Raw genomic sequence first — 15,109 nt, 5'->3', positions numbered from 1 at the left:
AAGACAAGAGGATACTGCACTTCTGATTTCCGTTCATCAGCTGGAATCAGCTGCAAGGCCTGCATTACAACCTGAGGTTTATTTCCAGCAGTTATGGAGATTAGTTTTGAGGGGTATGGATGGTTTCCTGGGAAAGCTCTGAAGAATAATATGTGTTTTAAGAGGCTAAGGACAAAAGTCAAGCCCCCATTTCTTTCTTTTTTTTTTTTTTTTTTCCCTCTCACCTCGATGCCTTCGTCTTCCCAGCTCCACCACGGCTGTTCAGATCTCTGATTCTATACGTCGGTTTAATTTCTAATCCTTCTATTTAAAATACTATCCAGTGCCACCAGGAGGTGTCCGTGTGCTATTTATCGGTTACTTTCCAGGGTGCTTGCATTTTTTAAGTTTCTTTGTTGAAGGGGGCTCCATAACAACACCACAGTGGTGGAAGCTTCTGTAGAATCTTTATTATTATATAGCATTGGTGTTTGTACTTCCAAACAAATAAGGACATCATATTTGTGTTTGGAGTGAGTGCTTAGTTCTTCCCCTAGCAGAGAAAAAATATAGATGAAAAATACCTATTAAGTCATCCTTTTTTTTTTTTTTTTTCCTTTTTCTTCCTTACAGCATGCACTGTTCTCTGAAATATACTGTATAATGTATTGAGGATATCATTCTGTTGCTAGGGAAATGATGACTATAATGAGATGTTACACAGTCTACATTTTGACTGCATTGCAGGATCAAAGATGATGCTGTGGAAATGAAGATCTCTCAAGGAAACATGTGTCATATCTGCATTTGTGTGTAACTTCCAAGGTTAGTAAAAAGAGATAAATGTGTACAATATAAAGCTAAATATCACAGCATTGTTATGTTGCATATCCCCGTTTGTTCTGTGATATTTAACTGGAAAATATCTAATGTATTTTTGGTGTAAAAATGGGCATAAAATATGTAGAGAGATGTAGAGTAACATATAGGACAATAATAATTACACCTACCTAAAATAGTGCCAATATTTATTACCACATGAACATTTACAAGCATACCTTGGAGTAAATCTGATTTCATTTGAACATCAGATAGGAAAAAATAGTTGGTTGATAAAATATGATCAGCCCTCCATATAATGTTGCCATAGGTTCAGATCTAGTTGATAGTGTCCCTGTTCGAGCCAGAAGTTAACTTTCAGTGTGTTACTACAGTTGCAAGCACTACCTGCAGCTGTTGTGCGTGACGGGGGCATGCAGGACTGACACTTTTTAAATGGAGTCAGATTGACTATTTCTGCTTTCTAATGCATCTTGCAATCAACTTGTTTTGATAAAGTGCATGCCATCTTTGCTGAGAAATCAGTAGTCTAAGAACGGTTTCCAAATACAATAATTTGTTGTACAGGCCGTGGCCAAACATCTTGATTTATCAAATTATTTGTCAAATTTAATTTAGTGAAAAAGTTAACATTTCACTGAAGATATGGCTTTCAGGGTACCTGAATAAACCTGCAACTTCTCCACCCCATAAAACCCTCCCTTCCTGAATTTATCTGTATTCTTGGTCCTTTCTATTTGTCTTTAACTCTAACACCCTTCCACCAAAAACCTTTCATGGCGCATACAGAAGTGGTTATTGGATGCCCACCAGAAAAGGCAGACCCAGAAAGTTTCTGAGTAGGTCCTGACCCCAACGAGTCATAGATGCTCTGTTTGATAAAGAGAAATATTAAAGCAGCAGATGGATATTACTGTACGAGTTGTTAGCTTTCACAATGTGTGTTCCTACATCAATAGCCAGCTAAATAGCTGAACTGAGAAGAATGCAGACAGCAGAAATCATTTTACAGGCAAATGAGTTGACTGAACTAGTAGAAAATGTGGTGAAACTAATGGAAATGAATGATAAAGCAGAATTCCCAACACAAGATATGGTCAATACATTGGTGAGATACTTACCATTTGTGGTCCCAAGTGATAGCGGAACACTGTTATGACAAATGTATGGTTCTGCTGATGCACACAGTGTGATACTGAATTTCTTCACCCAATTATTTGTGTTCTCTTTAAAAAAAAAAGTGACACTAATGGTAGCATACTAGTAATGAAACAGACCTGTCAGCATGCTACATGATGATTGCTTTCTCCTTTGCTGCCTTGGAAGCCACTATCTGTTCATACTTAAAAATTAGTTCTGTATATGTTTGCAACATCCATGTTTAACGAACACAGTGAGAGTTAATTTACATTCTACTGCAACACCACAGATGTAGAATAGATCAACTCACGTGCAAACACAATATTCAGGCCACACTAGTACTGACTGAATGACACCTACCTTTACTCCCCTGATACTGGTTTGCAGAGCTGCTAAAAATCAAATGTCCCTACAAATATCTCACTTCTATCTCTCAGATGATAATGTCACTATATACTATAAATTAATTGACTTTTATTTCCCCTCTCATCCCCCCCCTTTTTTTTGTCTTAAAAATAGTGATTGATTTGTCAGGATATATATATACATATATATATATATATATATAAATGAAAGGAGATTTAAGTATTAACTGGTTAACGACCTATACAGTAGGTTTATTATTTAACAGATACAAAACACTTACTATCTGCCTGCTAGTGAGAGAAGGATTTTTGCAAACATTTTTGTCTCAGACATTCTGGAAGCACTCAAGATGATCTGCCTTGGTCATGTCTGTATTGGGATATCAGCTGTTATAGCTGTTACACTATACTCATGGACTAATACTAGAGAATTTCTTAATGGCAAATAGGATTTAATACATATACTGATGCTAATTTGCAAAAAAAAAATCTTACTTAAGAACCTCTAAACTAGACATCACCAGCATCGGTCCTTTTATATGATACTGAAGCATAATGCCTGAAAATACCAAGAGATCATTTGTACATGCACACATAATGAGTCGACAAGCCTTTTCTGCCTCCATCCTAAAAACTCAGCAACTCCAATCCATAATGCAAACATCGATGTAACAGGGCAGAGCATGAAGTTCTGCTACTTTCAGAAGACCAGGATGCTTCTTGACCTGTGCAGTCATGAAGCTTTACTCTCTGCTTTTAAGATTCGTTCACATTTTGTTAACTCAGAATTAGAATTAGTCACATACTTAAGAAGGAAGTGATTCAGTACCCTGCTATCCTCTTTGACCAGACCATTGTGTTTGACCATTATCTACTCTCATCAAGATGTTGGCAGTACATAACATAATGATAGGTACTAAACATCCATATTGGCCATCTCGGTCCTTCGCATTCAGCATAGTATCCTTTATCATGATAAAAAAAGGCAGAAAAGAAGGAAAGTCAGCCTGTGAGCCTGCAGAGAACAGTGAGAAGGTTCCCACTACTATCTTAATTTCTATCATCTTCCTAGTTGTTAAAAGTTTCTGCCTTTTCAGACTACCCTGCATTCTAAATTATCCAGAGATCTCTCATTCTCTTTCATTAGAACCCGATGGTACTCATTTGTCTCAATGTTAAGATCCACAGAATTATGTCAGCTTCTGTTCTAGTGTACGGCTGAAAATCTGGAGTTGGTTCTGATGTCAAAATACCACCTTAAGTTGAGCGCTTTCCCTGTTTGAGCTAGAAACCAGCACATCGCGACTTTCCACCATGTGATAAAGGAAGCTCTTTTCTGCATTGGTCTCCACCTGCCTTACTATGACGAGAAGATATCCTCCTAATATTGCTGGCCTGTCTTCCTGACTTCATGCTTCCTTCCTGGCTCTTTTGCTTCTCTTGTGTTAAGAACTTTGTGCGTTGATCAAAAGAATGAAGAGGAACACCCTTTCCACTACAAGACTTTAGTAAGTTAAATATAAAGAAAATCCAATACAGTACTCCATATCCATCTATTTCTCAGGTATTATTTTACTTAAGGGAAGCAAAGAACAGAAAATAAACAGGGCACAATGAGAAGCAGAGCAAAACAAAGAAACAAGTCAGGGCAAAAATACAGCAGTTTTAACAGGAGACTGCTGCTGAGGTAAAAGCAAACTGTCGAAGTTCAGCTTACATTCCTGTGCTTAGATTCAACAGCAATTCTCAGTCTTTCTTCTGAGAAAAAAAAATCATTGATGTTTCTGAAACATTAGCTATAAACATTAAGCACACCTGGAATTCTTCACTGTGTTTAGGAGGAAGACATATATGCCATGGAGTCTCAGTACCACTTTGGTACTCATTCCCTCCTTCTGATAATTTCATCACCCATTTGCATGAAATCTAACGCCTCAGAAACTGCCACTCATACCAGGGTACATTTTTTCCACTTGAAACTTTAAAACTATGAAAAAAAAAAAAAGTGGCAAGGGAAATACCAGGGACAAGTAGCAGATATACTGTCTGATACTTATTTAATAATTGTTGTATAGAAGATTATGATGAACTTTTGGCTTAAAATGATAGTTTGACGTAATCCTGGTATCTTTTAATAAAAGTTTAAAGCGTATGAACAGCATTAAAGGCAGTAAATAGGAAAAAAAAAAAAGGACAGTATCTTTGCTCAATTCTAGTTTTACGTTCACTGTGTTTAAAGTAGATGGAGAAGGTAAAACCTCCAAGTATGGTGGCAAGCATAGTCATAAACTTTACCATGAGCAACAGAAACATGAGGACAATTTTGGGGGGCAATGATTCTGTCAGGGGGAAGGAAACACACCTACAGGGGGAAATATACACCTACAGAGACAGTGAAAGAAATAAAAAATAAAATAAAATAAAATAAAATAAAATAAAATAAAATAAAATAAAATAAAATAAAATAAAATAAAATAAAATAAAATAAAATAAGCAAACAAAAAACAAACCAAACTAACAACAAAAAGCTGTAAGGTATATTCTATTAAGCTGATAGTCCAGACCTAACTTTGCTGAGTTTATTTAGCTTTTGGAGAGATTTTTCTAACATAATTCCGGATTAAACAAGCATTTGAACATTTTACCTATCATGAGAGCAGGAAAATATGCAGAAGATACAAAAACAGAAGTCAGATTGGAAGGTTTACTGAAAAAATAACTAACAAAGGGAAAATAACACAATCAAAGTGTGATTCTACCATCAACATCCCTGTTATATGGTGCAATTACACTGCAATAGAGGTGTGACTATACTCGAACCAGTGCTTTTGTAATTGCTTGAGTAGTAACAGTACTGAAGATCCAGTAGCATGATTTAGAATGGACAAACCCCATATATAAACATTCAGGGGGCTGTGATGGATATTACCGTACTGGTAAAATAAACGTTCCTAGGATTTGTTTTCCAGCACTGAGAATAGACACCAAAGAATGATCTTTACCTACATTAACAAAGGGGACCTCCAAAGCAGAAAGGTCGCATGCTAACTGCATATTGAGAATCTTCTACAGTCTATGAACGGTTGCAAGCCCTTAAATTTTAGCTGGCATGGGTCAAATACATGCTAGAGAGCTAGGGGCATAAACAATCAAATTCCAGTGGCTAAGAACATTCCTGAAAACCTTTATAGAGCTCTACATTTGAACTGGTTCACATGAAGTTAGCGTACTTTTAGATGCTGCAGAAAAACAAAAAGAATGAACAGAATTCAACTGATAAAGGAAGCACTCATATACTTCTCAGGGAATGAGGAACATAAGCAGCCTTTTACTCTACCAAAATTAACAATGCTATTTTCCATCATAAAGAGATCCATCAAAAAATAGTGAAGGCCTCCATATTTGCTTTAAACACAAAGGAAAAGAAGAAGAGAAACAGAAGGAATAAACAGGTAGAAAGCAGAGAGGAAAACCGGAAATGTATTTTATTTCACAACAGAAAAGACTTAAGAAGAAGAAAAAATGTACTGAAAGAAAAGCATGTTAGGAAAATAAGGAAAAAAGCAACACTTTAATGTACTGTATTACTTATTCCATTATTAACTTTTTCCATGAAAATTTATTGATGGTGTTTCATGTATACAAAGCCCCATCATCTTATTTCCTTCTGATGTTACTGTTAGATTGATGCTAACTAGTCATCCAGGACAGAAGGACAACCAGTTGTTTTCTTTATTGAAGACCTGATACAAGATCAAGGTAGAGGTGGGGGGAATCAATAATAATGTGTTAACTTTGAAAGGAACACCAGGAGAAACAAATGAATAAATAGTTCACAGGTAATAATATTTTCAAAGCAAAGGGACAACTTCTGTTACCAAGAATATAGGGCAATTGACAGCTAATAAGACAGCGAGGCATTCAGCTTCCAAACAATAAGAGGTGAAAATTAATATTACACTAATGAACCACAAGCATACTGCTGGCTTGTTTTTTTATTAACATTAATAAATGAGCTCATAATACTGATCAGAAGTGTTTTTTTTTTCTCCACACATCTCACAAAAGAATTTCATGTGACAAATACTATGATACATATGGTAGAAACAAATAACTGTGGCCACAAATATGTTTTGTTAACTGATGATTAATATATTCAGGAAGCAATCACACTATTCATTAGTAAAAGTTTACAAACATTAAAAAGTGCATAACATTTGAAACCAACAACAACACAAAAATATATATAATATATATATAATTATATATAAAGAAAGTGACATCACCTCCCGTTAATAAAAAGAAAAAAAAATCTTCTGACTTTGCGATTGGTACTTATGTGATTGCCATGGTTTACTAGTCAGTCACTCTCTTTTCTCACCTCAGTCACACACAAGTATAACTGCCCCATTTTGCAGAGTTCAGCCTCATGTATGGCCTTGTCTGCTGGGGCAGGGGTGGGAAGGAAATCAATCAGCATAGCTATGGCAGAATAGGTTATTAATTTATAGGTATTTTAAGTAGTCCCGTGGATGGACAAGCTAACCTGGTATTTTAGTAAACGTCCAGTTCAGACTGCCATTTTGGAATTGCTGAAATAGGAAAAATCTAGTATTTTGGGTGCTAGCTTCTAACTCTTTCAACGTCCTTTTCCACAACCTGACCAAAAGGCTGCTGGGGCAGCTTCTAGCACTTGGCTGTTCCTGGTACATCAGTAAACAGGCTACTGGATGTGCAAACTCAACAGCCTGCTCAACTGAGGCAAAGCCAAGGAGTAGAAAAAGGTAGTTTCCCTGGCTGGATCTGGTTGATGATCCACTACTTGGACTATCCTGCAATCTAAAACTCATTCCAGAATAGATAATTGGCCATAACCTATGCCACTTATTTTCCCATGTGTATACAAGGACCATCTTTAACAATGTGAACCAGAAAAATCTCTAGCACCATGGAATTTGTTTGAATTTTAACCCATATAAGGTTATAAATGTATTCTTAAAACTACCATTACAATAAAATACTAGGACTAACATTTTAAAAAAATAGCTTGGAGAAAGATTAAGAAATTGGGAGTAAAATTAGAAAATGGGGAAGAATAACATCAAAGATTCGATTTGAGTCTCTGATATGCAACTAACTACAGGCAAGTGGCAAAAATGTACCAAGGACACAAAACACACCGAAGTATTCACATTAATGAATCGTTTTGAAGGCTCATCTAATAACAAATTAGAGTGTTGCTGAGTCATTTAGGTTTAGGCATAATCAATTTAGCGGTTGACGTTTTAAATCTATCATGTGCACATCACCACATTATGCAAAAAAAACAGCCCTTTCAAAACGCGTGGTAGAAAAATTCACAGTAACAGAAATATTCTTCATAAGCAGTTGAGAAGGGGCAGTGTGGAGCATCTAAGTCGTACAATACAAAAACCATTGTAAATAACAGAGCTGTAAAACAGACGCAAAGTTCTAAAAACAGTGCTTTCTTTACAGTTCTTTTAATGGGTGAACACTTTGGCCAGAGAATTTTAAACTCTGAGGATCACACAAGCCTTTGCTTAAGATACACTATTAGATCCTCTGATGTTTCAAAGGCCATTTGCTACAAGATTTACCTGTTTGTTCTACTTTCTAAAAGTGTTCCCATCAAGTAGTCATTATGAAGGGATCCATCTGATGACACTATCCCAAAAATCAATACATGTTCAACCATTGCTAATGACAGAGGTAGAGAAAATTCTGTCTTCTGCCACAGCTTGTACCCCCATTTTTAGCATTGTGTTGACTGGGTTCCAGCAGTGAAGACACATGCACTTGCTTTTCCACCAGCTTGCTCATGGAAACAAATTTGTTCCAGCATGCTCTTGTAGCCTGAAAACATCCAGCAGTTGCTCCAGTCGGTCAAAGTCGGATGTCAGCTTTCTTGCTTTGCTGCCTCCCCTTGGGCCTCCCCCGTTTGCTCACTTGGATTTCGTTGTGCATCTCCTTCTCCTTCTATAAGATACAACAAAAGGATGAGTGATCCACCCTAGAACAGAGAAATCTTGCTTCCAGAACCCCAACTGTTCTTCCACCAGTCTCAAAACAAAGTAAATCAACTGAAACAAAACAAATCTTTCATTGAATATAAAACCTTTTACTGCTACAATACTCATACTATGACTTCAAAAACAAATCCCTAGCTCCATCAGCCACTATCATTTCAAGAACACACCTAAAGTGGTTATAAATGAAAGAAGTTAAAATATCTGTATATTTTTGACAATTTATTTACTGTAGTACTATGACAACAGAAGAGAAAAGCCTCATCACACCAAGTTAGAACAGAATTTACTAAAAAGAGGTGGAGCTTCAATATGTGCAGTAGTTTGTTAAAGCTCTGTTCATCCTTTGCCTTCATTTTCAGTGCCATGCCCCAAGGCTTTCAGCCCAGCTGTCTCACTGCAAACCACAGAACGATCTGAGAAATAGAAAACATCTCACAATGACATAGTGAGCAGACAACTCAAAGCCTGTCTACAGAAAGCTAATCGGTGCCTTGACAATGGTCTGTAAGTACCTATATGCAAAGTACTGTATTGTACCCTATCTTCTGCCTAATGATTAAAGACCTAGCAGGTCCAGATGGCTGAAAGCTATGTGCTAATATGCCACAGATCTCTGAACGCTACAATAATTAGGTATCGGTACGTAACAGTAAAGAAATAATTTAAAGATTTAGATGTACCCTGTATCTTGGAGGAATTCTGAATCATTTGCATTGATCTGGCTTAACACAAAAGTTAAGGGAAGACAATTCCAAGGACAAAGTTGCAAGAGGTCAAAGGAGGCAGTAGTTAATCTTAATTTTTAAGTCTATACCTTTTTTCATAGGTTACTGTACTATTTGAACCCAGGTCTTTAGCATAAGGGTAGGATTCTCAGCACAGATATTTATCATTTCCTCATTTTAAAGTAAACTGTGCCTCAACAGCCTTATTTCTGCGTATAGAAACAAACCCTGTAAATACCTTCTCTTTTCTACACAGAAGAAATAGCATATTGGTAATGGAAAAAAGAACATTGCAAAACATTCAGACTTGATAACTCTGTTTTGTGAATGGACTAAATACTTATGCTGCAAACTGCCTCTGAAGTTATTGGTAATTACCAAATTCAGTCTGATGAGAAGTTGTATGGAAGGTTGATTAACCCACTAAAACAGTGATGTTTGTTCTGTTTACTGAGGGTTAAGTTATAAATAACAATTTGCTTTGCAATCCACTTTCTAAGAAAACTCTCCTTATTTCTCCTTCTTGTCTCCCACATCTCAAAGGTTTCCAGTGATTGATCTACACACTATGATTTCCTATTGGATAGAAATCCCTTTTGCCCAAGTTGTCCAAGCACTTTCTACAAAGCCTCCTACATTTGTTCTGATACTATAAAAGAACAGATGAGTGGAATTTCATTTTTGATTCCTTTTTACCTGCTCCATCCTCTATTGATACTGACAACTAAGGAGTTTTTAATACCCCTCATACTATCCAAGCAACTCAAGCTTTCCTGAAAGGATTTTTATTTAAAAGCAGAACAAAAATACAAACAACAACTCAAAGAGAAAAATACTTGCATGTATTTGTGTTTAAAAGAAGAATCATCCTTGACACAAAGTCTAGACATTTCACTACCTAAACATTAAATGTAGTGCACAAGAATTTAAAGAAAGAGCGCTAGAATTTTAATCTGCCAGTTCTTCAAAGTCAACCCTCACAAGTAAGCTCTCATAAACTCACTGAAAAACTCACAAGTCTACATCTATTTAATCTACAATACACTTTCTTGGTACTACAAAGTTGTCTTCTGCTGACAGAGTTCCCTTACTAAAAAACTTAAAATAGGCTTGGAGAATCCAAAAATTCACTAAACACATTCTGGAACTATTCTTCCTTCAAAACATGATTGCTATAATCTCTTAGAAGAAAGAATTGTGATTTTTATGCAGCATTTTGATTCCAACAGTTAGTATTAAAACAAAACAAAACCTTGCCAAATAATAAAATACTTTAAGCCATAGTACAGTTGTGAGAGTTGGTTAGCTAGCAACAGTTATTAGTTCTGTTAATGTCCAGCCTTTTTTTTTTTTTTCTCTCCAGGTTACACCTTAAACATTTCTACTGTGATCTAAAATCACTTTTAATGACAAACTTCTACAATCTGTCTTTCATTCCAGTGCGGTACTGTAACACCTCCACTATCCCCATTTTTTGTAGATGGCTGGACCACCACAGCTCTTACAAGGAAGCCTCCTTCCCAGTTCTGCACTGAATTCTCTGGCATATCTCCAGACCCCTGGAAAACTAGCAGCTTGTTTTAGAGATTAAACTTGCAGAGATTGGTCTTCATTCTTCATTATATTTTCACCTTACTACATTATTTAGCTATGATCACCTCTAAGATCGTCTGAACATAAAGTTTCTTGGAGTTGCAGTGTATACTCAGAGAGAAAGTTAAGCAGGTATCTGGAGTACCTGATGACTTCCCTACCAAAATCTTTCTCTTCCCTTCAGTCAAGACTAAGGATAAAGATGTCCCATGATTTTTATTGCATTTTTCTACTCATCAGATGTACACTGGGCTTCTACTAAGTTCATATAAAATGCATTGCCAAAGAGAATCTGAAACCTGTATTTTGAAGTACACTCTTTGGTAGATATGTTTACTCCATGAATATGAATATTAGAAGGTCGTTAACTTATTATGGACAAAGAATACTGTAATTGTACTGAAGAGAGAATATTATACAGCCATTATATGCAGCCAACTTTGGTTTAGCTGTAGTTGGCTTATCACTGAGGGGACAACCACCACTCACTTCAGGTATCAAATAGCGCGTGACAGAAACTTCATTGCCTTCGAACAAGGCCTCACTGCCTATTGTTGTTCAAAGCTGTTTCTGGTCTTAACAGGAAATGTATCTGCATGCTTTTCAAAGTGGATATACTAAATATGCTTGGGTAGCTTAATTTACATATATTTTATAATACCTTTGTTTTTCTTCATCTCCATTATCCTACTCTGTCATTAGTCTGTGCAGTTGAAAACTGTGCAATTGTGCTTGCATTTTTGCAAGAATATGTATATAGCTGTAATAAAAATAAGATAAAAAGAAAAAAAGAATCAAAACTTGGTGTATGTATTTGTATAATTAGGTACCACTTAGCATAAGGTGTTTCATTGACATATACCTTGAAAGAAATAAGATGTAAGCCCTAAACATTTGTTTTTCTCTTAACCCCATCAGGTGTGATGCAAATCTACATCCTGCAAGCCCTAACGTAATCTGAACTGGAATTGGGGATGCAAAATATTTTTCATCCTCTCTTCAGTTTGGAAGGACATGACAGGATAATACAGTAATACTCATAGGAATGATAATGCAATGCATTTTCCAATATTTGTGGTTTGGAGGCTTTTGTCTGGCACCAAGGTGTACTAACAATACAAACGTTAAGTATATTTTCATTGTGTCTAATTAAAACTGCACTCCCAAAGAAGTATGCTGGCATTTTTGTGTATCTACCACCTAATGTAATTTTATGAGCAACTCTGTATACTTTTCTGCAATGATTAACAGTTACCCAAGCTGCAAAAAAGGTCTGCAAGAAAAAAAAAAAAAGACTCCTGAATAATGTATTAACGTTTAGGATAACAGTTATTTAAACCATTCTTAATGCTACAGAGCTAACTGCATGTGCAAAATGCATACTGACATATATTACAAGTACAAACTCACATTCTTTTTATAGCTCACAAAAGAACACAGTTCTGGCTAATAATCAATCCTAACAGCTAACTGAAAAGTAGGAATTGTGTGTATGTTTGATCTTGTCCGTTTAGAAAATAATTTTGATAAGTGTAAATTTGAGACTGAAGAAATAAAGCAGGGAGGAAGGTTGGCACTATGCAAGTCAAATACCACCTACTTTGTGTATTTGTCCAACATTTTAGACGTATCCACACATTAGAACAAATAGTCACACCTACATGCATGGTCATGTATTAATAACACTTTTCGTTTTAAACAGAAAGAAAAATAAATGCCCTGCAGAACTAGAAGCACGTGCATCTAGAAGCTATAGGCCCAAGGGCAACAGCAGAAGGAATGACCTAGGATATATGTTAGTCTGGTAAAGCCAAAAAGGAACCACCCCCCAAAGAGCACCACAATCATCTGAACATCTTACTGACACATCTGATTGTCCAGTGATGAGACTGCCTCTCAGAACTCTAGCCTTTTTCTCTCAGAAAAATATGTGCACAAAAGAGGACGACTGCTTATCAACAGTTTTTTTGCTGTGTCTATATTCTTCTACTGTTATTAAAATAAGCTTAAGTCTCCTTTCCCAAAATCTGAAAAGGCCTTTCAAGTATTTGAGAGATCCTTTCATTAATGTCTACCCAAATAACATTAAAATAAATACACAGCCATATTACTGTTTTTATGTAATCTAAAGCCCTTCACCATACACTGTCCCTCCTTTCTCTCAGCTGAAGGTGCATGACCAGCTAAAAATTTTGTTAACATTAAAGGTGGAGTAAGATTTAGGATTGTATAAGATTTAATTGCCTTAAAAGAAGGACAAAGCATCAACATAATCTGGAAACAAAGATACAGATGAAAGAAACATCAATGAATTGCTGTTGATCTGTCCCTCTGGCAGATGAAAACAAAACTAACCTCTGCAAACATTTAAGCAGACACACGGCCTCTCCTACAGGCTTCGAACCAAGGAGCTTCCTTTAAAGGATACTATGAAAAGTTGGGTATTAATTAAGACTTCCTTGTTTTCTTTGTTATACTTATTTTTTTATAAAATTTATCCTAACGTGGACATGCGCTAGCCACTCACTGCAGAAAGCATTTTCTTGTTTTAGTAGTATGTTGTGTTTGCAAATAAGAACCCGTCTCTTTTATGAAAACTGGGCTTCTTATTGCAGGCAACCCCTGCTCATATTAGTTTCAGAAAAAAAAATTGTTGTTGAGGGACAAGGGAATAACGTATGCACATAAGCCATTTTTTGTGTACTATGTTTTTCATCTTAAGTCTTAAATAAATACACTAGAAAAGCAAAATGTACTCACCTGCTTTGTTTATATCAAGCTCTGATAACTTTAAGGCTAGTTCACTAGAGTTCCCACCCGGAGAGGACACAAGTATGTCATGTAGTGCATTTCTTCTACCTGTTCTTCCTGAAGCAATAAAGTCTGCATATGTAGATTCCACATCAGTCATTGCTAACAAATATCCACATAGCAGTACCTGGATGAGAGAAAAGAAAATACCAACACTCAGAACACCAGAAAAACAGATGATGTTATGAAAGGAGAATAGAAGAACTAGAGGGCTCTCCTTGTGGAGTAGACTGGGTATATGCAGTAATCAACAAAAGGAGATGCCTCAATCTAAACATTTGGAGAAACTAGAGCTGAAACGGAATGGAAAGAAAAAAATGTGCGTGGATTTTATGCAATCTGTATTCAGCAGTATTTTAAACAACTTCATTTATAATATACTTCATAAAACACTAGTGAGTACTTTATAAAAGCAATGACCTCAGCAACATAACTTCTCTATAGAGCCATCTCTGCTTTTGATATTAGCTAGGAACTAGGAGGTAGGTAGGGGGTGGAACAAAGTTCTTCTCTACACAAAAGCAGAGCATAAGGATTAAGAAAGCACAAATCACTTTGCACGTAGACCTGCATGCTTGTGCACAGGCACAGAGATGTTTACTGCATTTTCCTTTCCTGTAGTACAGTTAATTTCAGCATTGTATATACACCTCTTCAGACTCAATGAATTTAATTTTGTGTGGTAGCTGCACCAAGGTCAATGTGTTACCATAGAGTCACTGAGATGAGTGCAGACAGGATAACCAACTACAAGAAGAGCTAAACTAATGCAGGATTAAAAAGCTAGGCTCTGTAACCTAGATATAGCTCAGAACTGTTTTTCCATTGGAAAATAAATATTTCTCATGTCATTATGGAATAATGTGATGATACACCTTGATGTGAGATCTGCCGAAGATACAAGGAAGCTTGTATTTCACACTCAGGAAGAGAAAGATATGCACCCCTGCTGGAATATCTGCTATAGCTCAAACCTACTGGATTGATTTTTATTTTTATTTTCCCCAAATTATAGAAATGTAACTATAAACCTTGCAGGGAGAACACTTTCTTTTGCTGATCCCACTTTTACTGTAGTTCCATTTGCATTCGTCTAAGGCTTTCTGCAAAAAACTAGATTACCATGCTTCAAATGCAACATCCCTCACATTTTATGTTTGGATGTAGGAGGGAGATCAGGGAAGCTTTCTGGTAGAGCAGCATTCTGAAGAAAAGCAGCACTAGGGAACCATGGAACAGAAGCAGCACCCCCACAGCCTTCATTTCTAAGCAGTACTTCTCTGGTTTTGTATACTGCAGAGAGAGAAAATGGCCATAAGGGAAACACTGCACGCAACTGCATGCAGTGAGAAGGCTTAGCTGTTATTTCCAGAGAAGCTTAATATTCACATTTGCATAGAGTGTACAAATATTTTTATCCAGATCCTACTATATGCACTCGCTGGCCACTGAAGAAGCCCCTAAAGTCATCAAACACTAGCAGCAGCAAAAGATTTGACTTTCTCTCTTTAAATAAAAATAAAACATTTTTTTTTGTATAAACTCTCGTTTAAATAGATACACAACAGCCAACTCATTCCCACACTTAGTTCTGAACAATCTTCAC

The 15,109-nt window shown here is 36.3% G+C and overlaps 1 protein-coding gene across 9 annotated transcripts in view; it reads right to left on the bottom strand.

Moving 5' to 3' along the window:
* Positions 1–6,304: 6,304 nt before the first annotated feature.
* Positions 6,305–15,109, bottom strand: part of PKIA (cAMP-dependent protein kinase inhibitor alpha) — a 43,043-nt gene continuing 34,238 nt past the window's right edge. For 7 of the 9 annotated variants that reach the window (XM_080581976.1, XM_080581977.1, XM_080581987.1 and 4 more), the window contains 2 exons: positions 13,453–13,630; positions 6,305–8,321 (listed from right to left, as the gene is read on the bottom strand). In XM_080581976.1, the coding sequence (XP_080438102.1) occupies positions 8,242–8,321; positions 13,453–13,603 (231 nt within the window). In that variant the 5' untranslated portion in view covers positions 13,604–13,630 and the 3' untranslated portion in view covers positions 6,305–8,241. The other 2 variants (XM_080581983.1, XM_080581986.1) reach the window with 2 other exon arrangements.

Source organism: Anser brachyrhynchus, assembly GCF_964034855.1.
Source record: "Anser brachyrhynchus genome assembly, chromosome: 2".
Lineage (NCBI taxonomy): Eukaryota > Metazoa > Chordata > Aves > Anseriformes > Anatidae > Anser > Anser brachyrhynchus.
Note: the sequence above shows the minus strand (reverse complement) of the source record. Positions and strands in the feature narration are given on the sequence as shown.